This window comes from Balaenoptera physalus (assembly GCF_965194825.1).
Source record: "Balaenoptera physalus genome assembly, chromosome: 8".
Taxonomy (NCBI): Eukaryota; Metazoa; Chordata; class Mammalia; order Artiodactyla; family Balaenopteridae; genus Balaenoptera; species Balaenoptera physalus.
This window is the reverse complement of record NC_138887.1, coordinates 50,202,992-50,215,478: the sequence shown is the minus strand read 5'-3', so window position 1 is coordinate 50,215,478 and position 12,487 is coordinate 50,202,992. Positions and strand designations below refer to the sequence as shown.

The window sequence follows — 12,487 nt, the reverse complement described above, 5'->3', positions numbered from 1 at the left end:
TTACAGAAATGGTTACTATACAAATTGACGGCTAGACTACCAAAAAAAAAAAAAAAAGATTATGCTCGGGAGTGGTGAAAACGAGGTAGAAAAGGACAAACACGGAGATAGTTAATCTGGTCTCACCGGAAAGGGGTATTTTTGCATAAGAAAAAGACACCTACCCTCACCCCCACCCCCAAACCATAAGTTAAGTTAATGCGATCAAAATAACTTTGGGATCAATATTAGCAAAGTTTCGAGAGAAAGACTTGCTCACTGCTAGAGGAAAAGCTATCTAGAAGGGAAACCAAATGGAAGGAAGCTGTTTTTTTTTTTTCTTTAGTTTTTTGTTTGTTTGTTTGTTAAAAAAAAAAAGTTATAAAGATAAAAGAAGGCTGCTGCATCGATTCACCAAGACTGCCCTTAGCTGAAACTTGCTTCGGTTCCACCCCAGGGAACAAAGAAAAGGAGGCAGAGCTGACGTCGGAGAGCTAAACTAGGAAACTCTGGTCTCGGTGCCGCCAGATGGGCTCCCGACGGCTCTGCGCAGGACAGGCAGCAGCGCGGCAGGGCGCTCCGCAGCCTAGACGCCCGAGACTGAGGTTCTGGTACCAAGTCGGCGGCTAGCCCGGGGGGGGCGGGGGGCGGCCATGGGTGGGCCTACTGCCTCGCCCTCCCCACGGCGCCGCTCAACCTTGCTCAGCCTAGTTGTTACCACCCGTGTGGAGGCCCCCGGTCTCCCTGGCACTGGATCGGTCCAGCTCTACCTCCAGTGGCCGCTTTCCTCTAAAAGATGTGCCCGTCAAAGCTGGGGATGGCGAAGGGAGGATGAGGAGGAGAGGACCAGAATTAAAGGCCCGGCGAGGCGCTGGCTCGGGCTGTACTGGGCTCCGACAGTGTCACCCGGTGGAGAGAGACAGCCAGGGCCCAGGAAAGCAACGCGTGTTACTTACATGTCCACATTCCCTTTACAAAGTTGTCACAGAGGGAGTTAAAAGAGAGAGGGACACGGACAGATAGAGACAGAGAGAGTGAGCAGGGTGCAGTGTAGAGAGGCTGGAACTGAGGCCAGGATCCACAGGGCCCAAGCGGACCAAGGTGGGAGGGGGAAGGCGAGAGGGGCAGGGGCGGGGTGCGCGTCACTCCAGGCCGTTGCGGTGCCCGGGCTCGGGGGGCTGCAGCAGCTCCGGGGAGTGGCAGGGCGGGCTGCCCGCGGCGCTGTGCTCGCTGTCGGTGTCGCTGCCCTTCTTGCCGCCGCTGCCTGACCCCGCCGAGCCGCCGCCGCCGCCGCTGTGCGTCTTCACGTGCTTGCTGAGGTGGTCGCTGCGCATGAAGCGCTTGTTGCAGACCGGACAGGCGAAGCGCTTCTCGCCGGTGTGGGTCCGCAGGTGCCGCTGCAGCTCGTCGGAGCGCGTGAAGCGCTTGCCGCAGAAGAGCCAGTTGCACACGAAGGGCCGCTCGCCCGTGTGCCAGCGCAGGTGCGCCTTGAGGTGCGACGTCTTGCCGTACACCTTGCCGCAGCCCGGGATGTGGCAGCTGTGCAGGCCCTTGCGCCGCAGGCTCGCCCCGGCCGGGCCCAGCCGCTCCGCCTCCTGGCAGTTGGGGCAGTCGCAGGTGGCACGGCCGGAGTAGCGGCGGGCGGAAGAGCGCGGAGAGCCCCCCAGCGGCGCAGACGGCCCCGCGCTCAGCATGGAGCCCCCAGCTCCGGCAAGCGGCGACGGGGCCGAGTCCGGGTAGGAGCCGGGCAGCACCGGCTTGAAGCCGTCCATGAGGTGCTGCCCGGCGGGGCTCAGCAGGTGTGAAGAAGCGCCGCTGCTGAAGGCTGAGTGGCTCAGGCCTGAGTAATCCGAGTTGTAGCCTCCGAGCGGCGAGTGCAGCGAGGTTTGGAGCCCCCCGGCGGCGGGGTGCAGCGAGCCGGGCAGCGCCGCCGCGCCGTTCGGGTTCTGCACGTCGATCCAGCCCGCGCCCACGTCCCACCAGCTGGAGGCGCCGGCCGAGCCCACGTCGCTGGCGGCGCCCAGGCCGGGGTGCGAGGGCTTGAACCACGACTCGTATGGGTGCGCCATGCCCACGCGCGGGTAGATGCCCTGCAGTCCGTCCACAGAGGTGTGCACCTTGGAGATGAACACTGGCTGGTGGGAGCCGTCCTGCGAGTGCGCCGAGGAGCCGCCGCCGCCGCCCCCGCCGCCGCCGCCCCCCGACACGCCAGGGGCCTGGAACACCGAGTAGTCGTTTGCGAAGGGAGAGCTCGAGGCGGCGGCGGCGGCTGCCGCGGCGGCGGCGGCGGCGCTGCTGGAGGTTAGGGAGAAGGCGCTAGAGCCCGGCGAGCCGCCGCAGCTGAACGAGTCGGTCACCAGGGCCGCAGCCGCAGCCGCAGCCGCCGCGGCAGCCGCCGCGGCCGAGGACGAGCCGCCGTTCCTGGAGGTGCCCGACACGCCGAAGCTCGAGAGACTGGAGCCCACTACGTTGCAGCTGCCGGAGGAGGAGGACGAGGAACGTTTCCAGGGGTGGAAGCCTTTGCCGAAGGAAGATGAGCTGTCCGAGAGGGAGGAGGGAGACGGGCTGGGGCTGCCGATCTTATTACAGGTAGCAGCAAGCATGGCCAAAGGAGTCGATCCCAACCTCGGTTCTTCCTGAGAGAAGGAGGAGAGGAGAAGGGGTGGGGGAGGGGAGGTGGGCAAAGGGCCGGTGGGGGAGGGAGGAAGGAAATGTGCATCAGTCCTCCGGTAGCCTCCAAAACGCCCCACTGCACCCCATTTCTCGCTGCGGCGCGGCGCCACCAACTCACCTGGCTCCCCCAACAGCCCCGGCGCCCGGCTGCTTCCTACTCTACGGGAGGGGACAAGTTTGGCTGCCGGCGTCTGATTCGGGAGCAAAGCGCCATGCTAAAGAAGAGTTTGACAAGTGTTCTCAGCTAAAACAACACTCTTGTGCACACAAGGCCCCAGGCACTTCGAAACAAACAAGCAAGCAAAAAGTCCAGATTGGGGAGGAAGGAAGATTCCTTTGCGGAGAAGCCTGGGGAAAAACCATTGGATTGCTTGTAAGAGCGCTACCCCTGTAATCCACAGAAGAGCTTTGAAAATCCTGTTCCGGTCCCCAGAAACCCATCCTGGGTTGTTTCTCCCAGGCCAAAAGACGTCAAACTATAGGGCTGGCTCGCTCTTCCTGATTTTCTTTAAAAAAAAAAAAGTCTACAATAGTAAAAAAGAGAAAGAGAGGGAGAGACGGGTTCAACGTACCTGCAAGACAAGGCGGGCTGCGGAATTTTCTAAAGGGAAGAGGGAAGATCTGCAGTTTGCCCAGGAGGAAAAACTTGCTCTCTTTACCCCCGAAATCGTCGCACGTAAAATGGGCTGGGCGCACGTCTCCCGGGCGGGGAGAGGCCGGGCGCTGCGAGGTGGCTTGTCTAAATGCCCTTCGAACCTTTTCCTGCTCTGAAAAAAGTGACTCTGCCCCCCTCTCCCCCTCTTTCTTTTCTCCAAACTCACTTGTATTTAAAGGGGGAAAAAAAGCTCTCAATAGAGACTGATAGCCCGTGGCCTGGCCGGGGCGACTTTAACCCCCTCCGATCGGCAATAAAAGGAAACTAATTAAACCAGCAAGAGAAAATCCTGAGACTCACCCCTAGAAGTGAAGTTGCCATCACACAAAAGTGCCCTCCTCCTCTCAGAGGATCTTTTTTATATTGATAAATCAGAGGCAGTGTTTTTTTTAGAGGTGTGCAATACAATGATCAGTTCCGCCCATTCCACCACAATTGTAGCTCCCTCTCCGGCTTTGAAGTGCCGCGGAGGCGCGGCCAGCCAATCTGCGGCCTCGCCGGGCCGCGCCGCGCGCGCGCCGTGAGGTCATCGGCGCCGCCGCCGGCCGCCTCGGGGGGGTGGGGGGGTGGTGTTTGGAGCGGGAGCGGCGCGGGTGACTGCGTGTGTGTTGCAAAGCGGTTTTGTGTGTGTGTATAACAGTGTAACTGTGTACGAGTGTGACCAAGCTGAGAAGAAGACAGTGCAGACTGAGGGATGGGATGGGGGGAGGTTGGGGGCAAGAGTATGGCAGTGTAACAGTGACGGGGGGAGGGGAGGGACAGTGCAGAGAGGGAGAGGGGGTTGTGAGTGACAGTTGAGCTGCATGTGTGACAAAGGGGGGTAAGAGAGACGTACCAGTAAAGTGTTGAGGAGAAGGGTGTGAGTGTAGTGTAACTGTGAGTGACAAACCTCGGGAGAGAAGAGGGACAGTGCAGTAAAGTGTGCGTGGGCGGGGGAGGTGGTGTCTGAGTGTGTTTGGTGTGGGGGGAGAGGAAGGAGTGTGAATATGGGTGTTTGTGTGAAAAGGGGGGGAGGGCGGATGAGTGTGTGTCCGCTTGATGTGGGAGAGACGAAGGCTGTGTGAATGTGTGAGAGAGAAGGGGGGAATCGTGTGTGCTTGTGTGTGTGCCACAGAACTGGGGGTGGAGAACGGGAACAGTGCAGTAAAGTGCACATACGTAAAAGAGAGACATGGCGATTTGAAGAGTGAAACTGCGAAGTTGAGTGAGGCTAAATAAATAAATATTCACAAACGCTATCACTGTCGCCAACTTCCTCTGGTTTCCTGGAGCTCAAATCTTGAGTGATTTTTTTTTTCTTAATTTCATGGATACTATCACTACATTTTAAAAGAAAATCGTATTAATACCTTCCTCTCCTTTCCTGGCTCTACAGCCGAAGGGTAGAAATTTAGGGAGGCTGAGGGGTATTTTTCAGAGAGTCAGGGCGTGTGTGCGCCTGCGTCAAAGAGTTGTTACTTTGCTGCGGTAGCTTTTTTTTTTTTTCTTCTGAGGTGGGATTCGGCTTTGGAAGTGCAAGTCTCACTCTAGGGGAGAGGGTGTGTTTGTCCCGTGGCGATGAGTAAATTTCAATACAAAAGGATTAGATAGAGAAGGGGGTGGGAGAGTATTGTTTTTTCTGGGGGTGAGAAATTGAGCGTTTTATGGAATTTAGGAGTTTTCGCAGGAAATCCCGCCGCCTCTTTCTGAGGAAAAAAAATCAGGATTTTGATTGAAATCTTTGAGTTTTATTTATCTGAGAATGGAAACAAGCTGTTGACAAATCGTGGTCCACATGTATGGAGGCGTCTGTGTCTAATGGCGTTTGGGCCAGATATCTACGAGTGTGTATGCATGTCAATAGACAGTTCAAATTTGGTGGGTTTTAGAACTTGCTTGCCATTTGTGTTATTAGTTGCCTTCAGAAATGTAATTACAATTTCACTGCCACCACAAGGGAACATCATAAACTACAGAAAGCACCATACCAGTGTAACAAAAAGTCCACAGCCCTTGGAGCCCTATTGAATATTCATATGTTTAAAAAAAGTAATTCACATTTTTAAGCAGTTGCAAATGCTCCCAGAAATCTAATTTTAAGTCGGAATTGATTAAAATGATACTAGCTGAAAGAAGTGTTTTGTTTTGACTGGAGAAACATGTTAATTTTATTATTGTTTTTGAACCTTCCTCAAGTATGTCACAGCTTCTGGAGACGTCAAAAAAAAAAAAATCCTCCTGGGGTTTACTGAACTCCAAAGTCAGGTTGTAGCATGTGTTTCATGGAGCAGAGTTGAGGCTGATGTTTGTGGTATGAGAGTGTGTGTTTCTGACCCCTTTTTAACAGTGTTGGGATATTGACTGTATATCATATATATCTATTGATTAAGGGGGTAAGGTACACTCTTATACTTTGAAGTAAGTGTGAAGTAAATTAATGAACTGCTTTCTTTCTCTGAAGGCTGACGCTTACCATAAATGTCGTGTTTCTCCCTGCAAGCCACTCTGAATGATTTTAGCGTGTTGAGAAGGCGTGACAGGCCAGCCCAGAAGGAGGAAGGGGTGGGGGAAAGGAGGGAACTCTGTTTAACAAATAAAAGAGAATTAACTTCATTGCTTTGGTCTCCTTCTATAATGATATTCATTTTAAGAACCTAATATACAGTTGTTCAAATTTGGGGTTTAATTCTAATCAATACCATCATCCTCAAAGGTGGAGAAAAAAAGCTTTGAGGGAAGACTCTCTTCTATGAATAGTTATTTATTTTTTCTTTTTATCCTCCTATCTGGTAGGAAGTGAGGCAGGACTATTGAAAAGTTAAATGCTGATTCTGAGAGTAAACAGAGGCATTAACCACTGTTTCCTTAAAAAATGCTAGGAATTAGAAAAACTCAGCATCATGTGATTACAATTTTGAGTATCTACTTCTAAGATTTCATTTATATAAATTCACTTTAGAATCATATGTAATTCTGCCTATAACAATGGGTCACAGTGTTGGTATGGATTTAATGAACATACTGGTTTTCTCAGTTTGCATAAGGTTGGCTTGCAGCAGATTTTCACAAAGGTTTGCACGTGCATCTTTCTTCATTATGAAAAAATATATTTATGTTTTCATGTATATGTGTATTCCATTTATTCCCATTTTTAAGTTAGGTGTTTATTTTATAGTAGTAGTGTCAAAGGTCTTTTCTCATCCTACCCCCCCCACCCCAAAAGAAGTGGTTAGTGTTTGTCATAAGACAGCAGAATTTAAAAGGAAAGACAAAGAGAATTATATAATTGACCAAAAATTAAAACAACAATAATCTTGCTTCTGGTTTCAATGAAACTGGTCTTAATAGCAGCTCTTTCTCTACTTTGCAGAAGTGACTCTATTATTTTTGAATCGCCCACAGGAGGGAACATCTGTAATCCATTGTAGATAGAGCCTGTCCGGCAAAGCATTTCATGGCACATCCAGTTCAGTTTACCTTTGGTGATATTGATCACTGCTCTTGAGTATTATACCATAATAATATGGAGGTTTGGAAGGGGAAGAAAGACAGGAAGTGCAGGCTTTCTAACATTAATTAGAAGTTTCCCCACCCCATATGAAGTTTAAGTGCTGGCAGGGAGAGGGGTAGATGGATATTCTGCTGTTTCTTGCAAACCTGTGAGATCCACTTTCAATAAAGCTAAAATCTATTAGCATTCTGTATGCATCTGCAGCATAAATTTCATTTGAATTTCAAATTTAATAAACCAGGAGGTTTTTAATCATCCCTGGTTTTATTTGTTTGATATTAACATGCTTATTGACCGGGTCTGGTGACCAGTTTGATCATTACAGGACAGCAAAAAGTTAATTAAAACGACCACAGCCCCTTAATCATATCATCTGTCTCATCCATGTCGCTCTCTTTATTACCGGTGATGATGGATAGTCTCCCAGATTAATTTCTCTGTTTCTTCGATTTGGACAACAGCTTTTGGGACCTAATTTACATCCTGGGAACAACTTGCTCAAGTATATCTAACACCTTGCAGCTACAATATACATCAACATCTCCTTAGATGGAGTGGAGAAGGGGAGCTTTTTTGCAGCCGGGTTTGAAGACTAATCAATGCTGCGATCTGGAGCTCTTACGTTTTCACAACCAAAGAAATGGAAGGTCCAAAAAAAAATTAGAGGCCTCGATCCCTGCTTTTCCTTTTCGGGGAGTGGGGAATGAAATATGCCTCTGCTGTTTGGTTAAATAGATTAAAATGTGTAGATGGAACGACAAGTAAATAAAACCATTTGTAACCATTAAGTACAAGTGGGGATTTATAGTTGAAAACATCAAAGTTATCCAGGCTTTCAAGTGTCCGGCCACACATCTACACCAAATAAGGTTTTGAACGTATTAAGTGTGGTCTGGTAAATACACAGCGCTCAAAAAGCCTAATAGGAAAAAAAAGTACACATGAACTATATAGGCGCATGTCTCTGCTGGGTACGTTTAAACCGGGCTCTTCTCATCTGGGTTTCCTGAGCGTTGGCAGGGACGCGCAAGCTCTGGAAGCTGACCGGCCAGTGCCCGCTGAAGACCCAGGTGCCCTGGTGGGTGCCTCTCCCCAAATAGGGAGACAGCCCCCGATCCCCGGCCACTGTGCGGGGACCTCGTGCGCGGACTCGTTGGCTATTAAATAAAGCCTGAAGAAGGCTGGGGAGAGAGCTGAGCGCCGCCGGCGGCTGCGGGGAGGAGCGGTCTGGGCCAGGTTGGGGGTGTCTCCTCGCCCGAAGCTCTCTAGTCAAAGTTTCTTTCCTGCTGAAAAGAAAATCTGGCCAGGCATGGACCTGTGGATTCCTGAGGAGTGCCCTTTTGCTGTCCATTCCTGCTTTCGGGCAGCTTTACTAGGAAGTTGCCTAACATTTCCTGGGAAGGGAGGTAATAAAATCCCCTCGCTGGTGGCAGATTGTTGAGCTGTAGGTGGGAAGGGATCAGTCAGCCAGAGCCCAGAGAGGGCTGTATTTTCCTGATTGGAAAATGGGAACTTCCATACTGAACAATAGCCCCTATTAGTGAGGCTATTCGGTTTCAAACTATCCGGCCACATTTACAGCCGAGTCCTTACTTTCCCGGTACTGCTTAATTGGATGCATTTGTTGACCACAGCGAAGCAGTAGTGACTCTTGATCTACTTGCATAGGATCTCCGGCTGGATGCAAAGCCTTGCCTTGGTGACTCTTTTTAAATCAATAGGACTGCTTGAGAAAGCACATTATTTCATAATTGACTCGATCCCCCCACCATCACACTGCTTAATATTTATTCTTTTTCTCTGACGCTTTGAAACATTCAAAAGTTAGGGACTTTTTAATTAAAAGAGACTCATCTAACTTAAGATATTACATCCTTTGATTCCCTTTAGCTAGGGCATTCAAATTGCCTATATTCAGAGACAAGGGAGAGTTTTCCAGTATATCAATCATAAGAATGTGTTGGTAAATTCATGGATAGGAAATATATGAAGATATTTACCCAAATAGGTATTTCTTCCTATAGTAAAGGAAGAAAAATCATAATTCCTTATTTGTTGTATGCATGCATAACGTTCATATCCTCATAGTATGTTAATATGATCGTGTGCGAGGTCTACAGGCAGACGTGTACTCTATGGTATATGTCGTATTCATCTCCCTGACAGCCCACAGATGAAATTGATAATTAATTCTACAGCACTTCATATTTCTCTTTCATCACGTAAATGAAGGAAACACATCTAGGGAAAAGAGAGTTTGCTCATTTGGGGGTGGGGTGTGTGTGTGTGTGTGTGTGTATTTTTGTCGTGCAAGGCAGGAGAAAGAGAGAGGCTTAGAGATTCAGACAAGTTTGTCCCTGATTTTTTCCTAGAGTGGATCTGTTTCGAATGTTTTCTCTTTTGGTATTATATATCACTTTCTCACAGCTAACACGCAGAGTTAAAAACTACTAAATTCTTATCCTCAACAATATTGATTTCTTTTCATTCTGTTCTGTTACTAGAGGAGGTAATGCTCCCAGATTACCCCGTCGTCTCCACCAGACGGGTGACAATTGCAATAGCAGTTTCGGGAAGATAAATGTTACTCTGGGAATTGTGTTTAATTACAAATAATCTAGGAGCTGCACCGGGTCTCTAGGTTTAACTGCACATGTGTTCACATCATTGTACAAGGTTTACAAATGGGTGATATTTGTGAAAGGGGATACAGTTCGCTTTTCTAAAATCAGGGGACAAACTAGGATGCCCCCACTTGGGGTTTGTCTCAGAGATAACACAGACCAAAAAACACCAATAACAAAAAGTTGGGGCCTCAGAGTACTTGAAAGCGTCAGAAAATTTTTTTCCATTGACGTTTACCTTCAGATCAATTTTATTAAAATGAAAACCTGAAAACAAACCAGTCTTTGTTGAGTTCTTAAAATCTCTTAACATAAAACCATTTTTGTAGAGAGCATTTCTGAACTCACAGATTCAATTTTCTTTTCTTTCTTTTCTTTTTTTTTCCTCGCAGCCCTGTAGATTTTCACTGAAATAGCCCAATGGTTATTTTTTACAGTTCCTCTTGTAACTCAGCTGCTACCTTTGTGTGTCTGATTCTTTGCTTCTACGGCAGCTCAATTAGTGTTGTTTGTGTGTGTGCTCGCTTTTTTTTCTAATAGTCTTATTAACAAAAAAAAAAAAAAGGTGGCGAACAGGTTATTCTCTTAACCTGACCTGGCTGTAAGAGTAAGATGAGCAGCACTGAACAGATGTCCCCATTTAAGCCGTTCTTTTCCCACATGCCTGCTGGATATTGCAGGCGCGCAGGAAGCTCGCTTCAAACCTGGCCCATTTCAGGCCATAATGGCCACGTTATTTCGGCCCAGTGAACACGAACAAAATCGCGTGCTTTAGAATCATTCGACTCTGAGTCCAGGAAAAGCAGGGGGTGTGGTGGCAGTGGGGGTGGCTAGGGAGGGGTGTGTTTGAGGGGGAGCTGGGGTGGGGAGCCGATTTCATCTCGGATCGCAGGAAGAGAACTTGCTCAAAAGAATTTTTCTCCAGCAAATATGGTATAATTTACAGCGCAACTTAATAATCCGAGGGGCAATGCAAAAGCCCTTTGCGTTGTAAACCGCTTCTAATTACCTGCCAGAGCAATTAGCTGACTATCACGAAGAAATTAGATCGCTCAATGTAGCATAAATAATGCGAATAATTTTGTAAGAAGAATGGAAAGCGAGACCTGGTGTTTCTTTATAAGGAAATAACACCTCGTACTGTACGAGCCCTCCATGAACACATATTAATGTCCAGGCATGCATGGCAATGAGTCCGAGCAGGAGCCCTCTGGCTGCGCTTCAGCACTTTTTCCGTTTACGTATGCGGGGTGAAAGTCGGCTTCCAGGCGTTCGATCTCCAGTCTTCCAGCTCACAGTAATTAACACATAGCGACTTCAATGGGAAAACCTGTTTTCCAGATGATTTTTACAATGCAGCTTTATGTCTCATTTGGCAGTTTAAATAGCTGGAGTTGTTTTCTGGCTTCATCTCTACTATCATCTGTTGAGCATATTTTGCCTAGTATATTGAATCCCACCCAAAACTTGGGTGCAGGCTTTCTCTAACTTTTTTTTTAAGAAGTGGGGATATCAGAAGTCACTCTGAGGACACTAGGGCAAAGAATGCTTTTGGGGACGTGAAAGTTATCTGCTTTCCTGAATGAGGTTGTACAGTATATTGGAATATTTTTTGTGTGCCTCACTTTAACTTTTTATTTAAAAATCTACCTCAATCATTTTATATATACAACTCATTTCTCTTGACTGAGTGATTCCTATAGGGGGATTCATATGGTGAGTTCACATATTTCTAAAAGATTTCTAAAGAGTAAACAGAAAACCCAATTTTGGAGGAAAGTTGACCGTACATTTAGGTGTCTGATAACACCATCAAGCTCTTTGGAATTTACTGGGTTTGTAAATCACAAAGGAAAAAACAGATTCAAAAGATGTTTGGAAATCGAATATGTGCGCCACCACCTACACACACACACACACACACACACACACACACACACACACACAAGCTGTTGCTCACAGCTCTACCCGTTCCAGTGCCGCCAAAGTGAAGGGAGTCACGGGCCCCTCTTTCCCTTGTGAAAGAGATAGGTCACACGTTTGGGTCAAGTTGAATCGGCCTGGAGAGCTTCCGTGGTAATCGAACTGGACGTCTGCATTGGTCACTGCAAAGGGTGTCTTGTGAATCCTGGAGTAGCTTGGTCCCGCACAGCCGTCGGGGTGAGTCCCGCTCCCGCAGACCCTAGTGGCTTAGGGTTAGCGCCGCCACACCCCCATACCCCGCTCATCCCTACGCATCGCCCAGGTCATGTGTGAGCATCTTTCATGCCTGTTTTCAGTGAATTTTTGCAGGACTTCCCAGTGGTCTTGGCCAGCCTCACATGCCCAGTGTCCTCCTTCTGAGAAGACAGAGACGGTTTGGCTTGTGACTGGAGAGTTCTAGATGGAAACGGAAGGAACCTCAGTGATTAATTTCGTCAACGCAGCCTACAAATTGGGTTACTGCTGCTTACGGCATCACGTCTATGCAGTCCTCCTCCCTCTTCAGACAGGCGCTAGCCACCTCAGGCTCCTTTCCAGGAGCTCAGGGCTGCTGGGTTAGCGGGAAGGATGGATACAAGCCTACAGAGAGGGGGACCCACTTAGCAGAAACCGCCCCCACTCTAGGTGTTGGAAATAAAATATCTATAGCAATTCTAGGAAATTCGTGACGTGATGCGCTAAACACTTGAGTTCAAGGGCGTTTACCTTACCCGCGCGAAGTCCCCCTTCCAAATCCAGACAGAAACGCCCATCTCGACTAAAGGAGGGGGCACGTTTTCATTGAAGGCTTGACAAGTAACGACTTCTGTACTCAGCAGAGGTTACTTTTCAAGAGGAAATAAAATCCTGATTCTTGCTTATGGATTCTGGAAAAGTAATAAAGTTTGCTCAGATACTGAGAACGCAGTTTTCCACAATCGCCTCACCGGAACATAACCGACTCACGGAATTCCATTTTGCGGCTCGGTTTCTCCCTAACACTTAGCACCACCCCTCCCCCAACGTCGCTGTGAAGATTCTCCCTCTTAAATAACAAGGACCCTGCTGGCCACCAAGGAAGGCTGCTGCCCCATTTTAATTCAA

The 12,487-nt window shown here is 48.5% G+C and overlaps 2 protein-coding genes across 6 annotated transcripts in view; one reads left to right on the top strand and one right to left on the bottom strand.

Annotated features, from left to right (window-relative positions):
* Positions 1–996: 996 nt before the first annotated feature.
* On the bottom strand, positions 997–3,761 carry SP8 (Sp8 transcription factor). 5 transcript variants are annotated; one of them, XM_082472740.1, is made up of 3 exons: positions 3,225–3,299; positions 2,771–2,867; positions 997–2,615 (listed from the first exon to the last, which is right to left on the bottom strand). In XM_082472740.1, exon 3 carries the CDS (start codon positions 2,580–2,582, stop codon positions 1,122–1,124), a length of 1,461 nt encoding a protein of 486 aa, XP_082328866.1. In that variant the 5' UTR covers positions 2,583–2,615; positions 2,771–2,867; positions 3,225–3,299; the 3' UTR covers positions 997–1,121. The 5 variants fall into 5 exon arrangements, with proteins under 5 accessions (XP_082328866.1, XP_082328864.1, XP_082328867.1 ...); XM_082472738.1 differs by lacking the exons at positions 2,771–2,867; positions 3,225–3,299 and adding an exon at positions 3,608–3,761; XM_082472741.1 differs by lacking the exons at positions 2,771–2,867; positions 3,225–3,299 and adding an exon at positions 3,608–3,761 and having other exon boundaries at positions 997–2,611.
* Positions 3,762–3,964: 203 nt separating this feature from the next.
* Positions 3,965–12,487, top strand: part of LOC309665899 (uncharacterized protein) — a 561,943-nt gene continuing 553,420 nt past the window's right edge. The window contains exon 1 of the mRNA XM_082472769.1: positions 3,965–11,581. The gene's annotated coding sequence lies outside the window, so the exon portion shown is untranslated. The remainder of the gene's footprint in view (positions 11,582–12,487) is intronic.

Excerpts from the sequence above, each read along its gene's own strand:
- SP8 (XM_082472738.1), bottom strand. The coding sequence starts at position 3,628 with ATGGCAACTTCACTTCTAGGG. Across the intron at positions 2,616-3,607 it reads TGGCAACTTCACTTCTAGGG|GAAGAACCGAGGTTGGGATC; the intron begins GTGAGTCTCAGG and ends TCCTTCTCTCAG.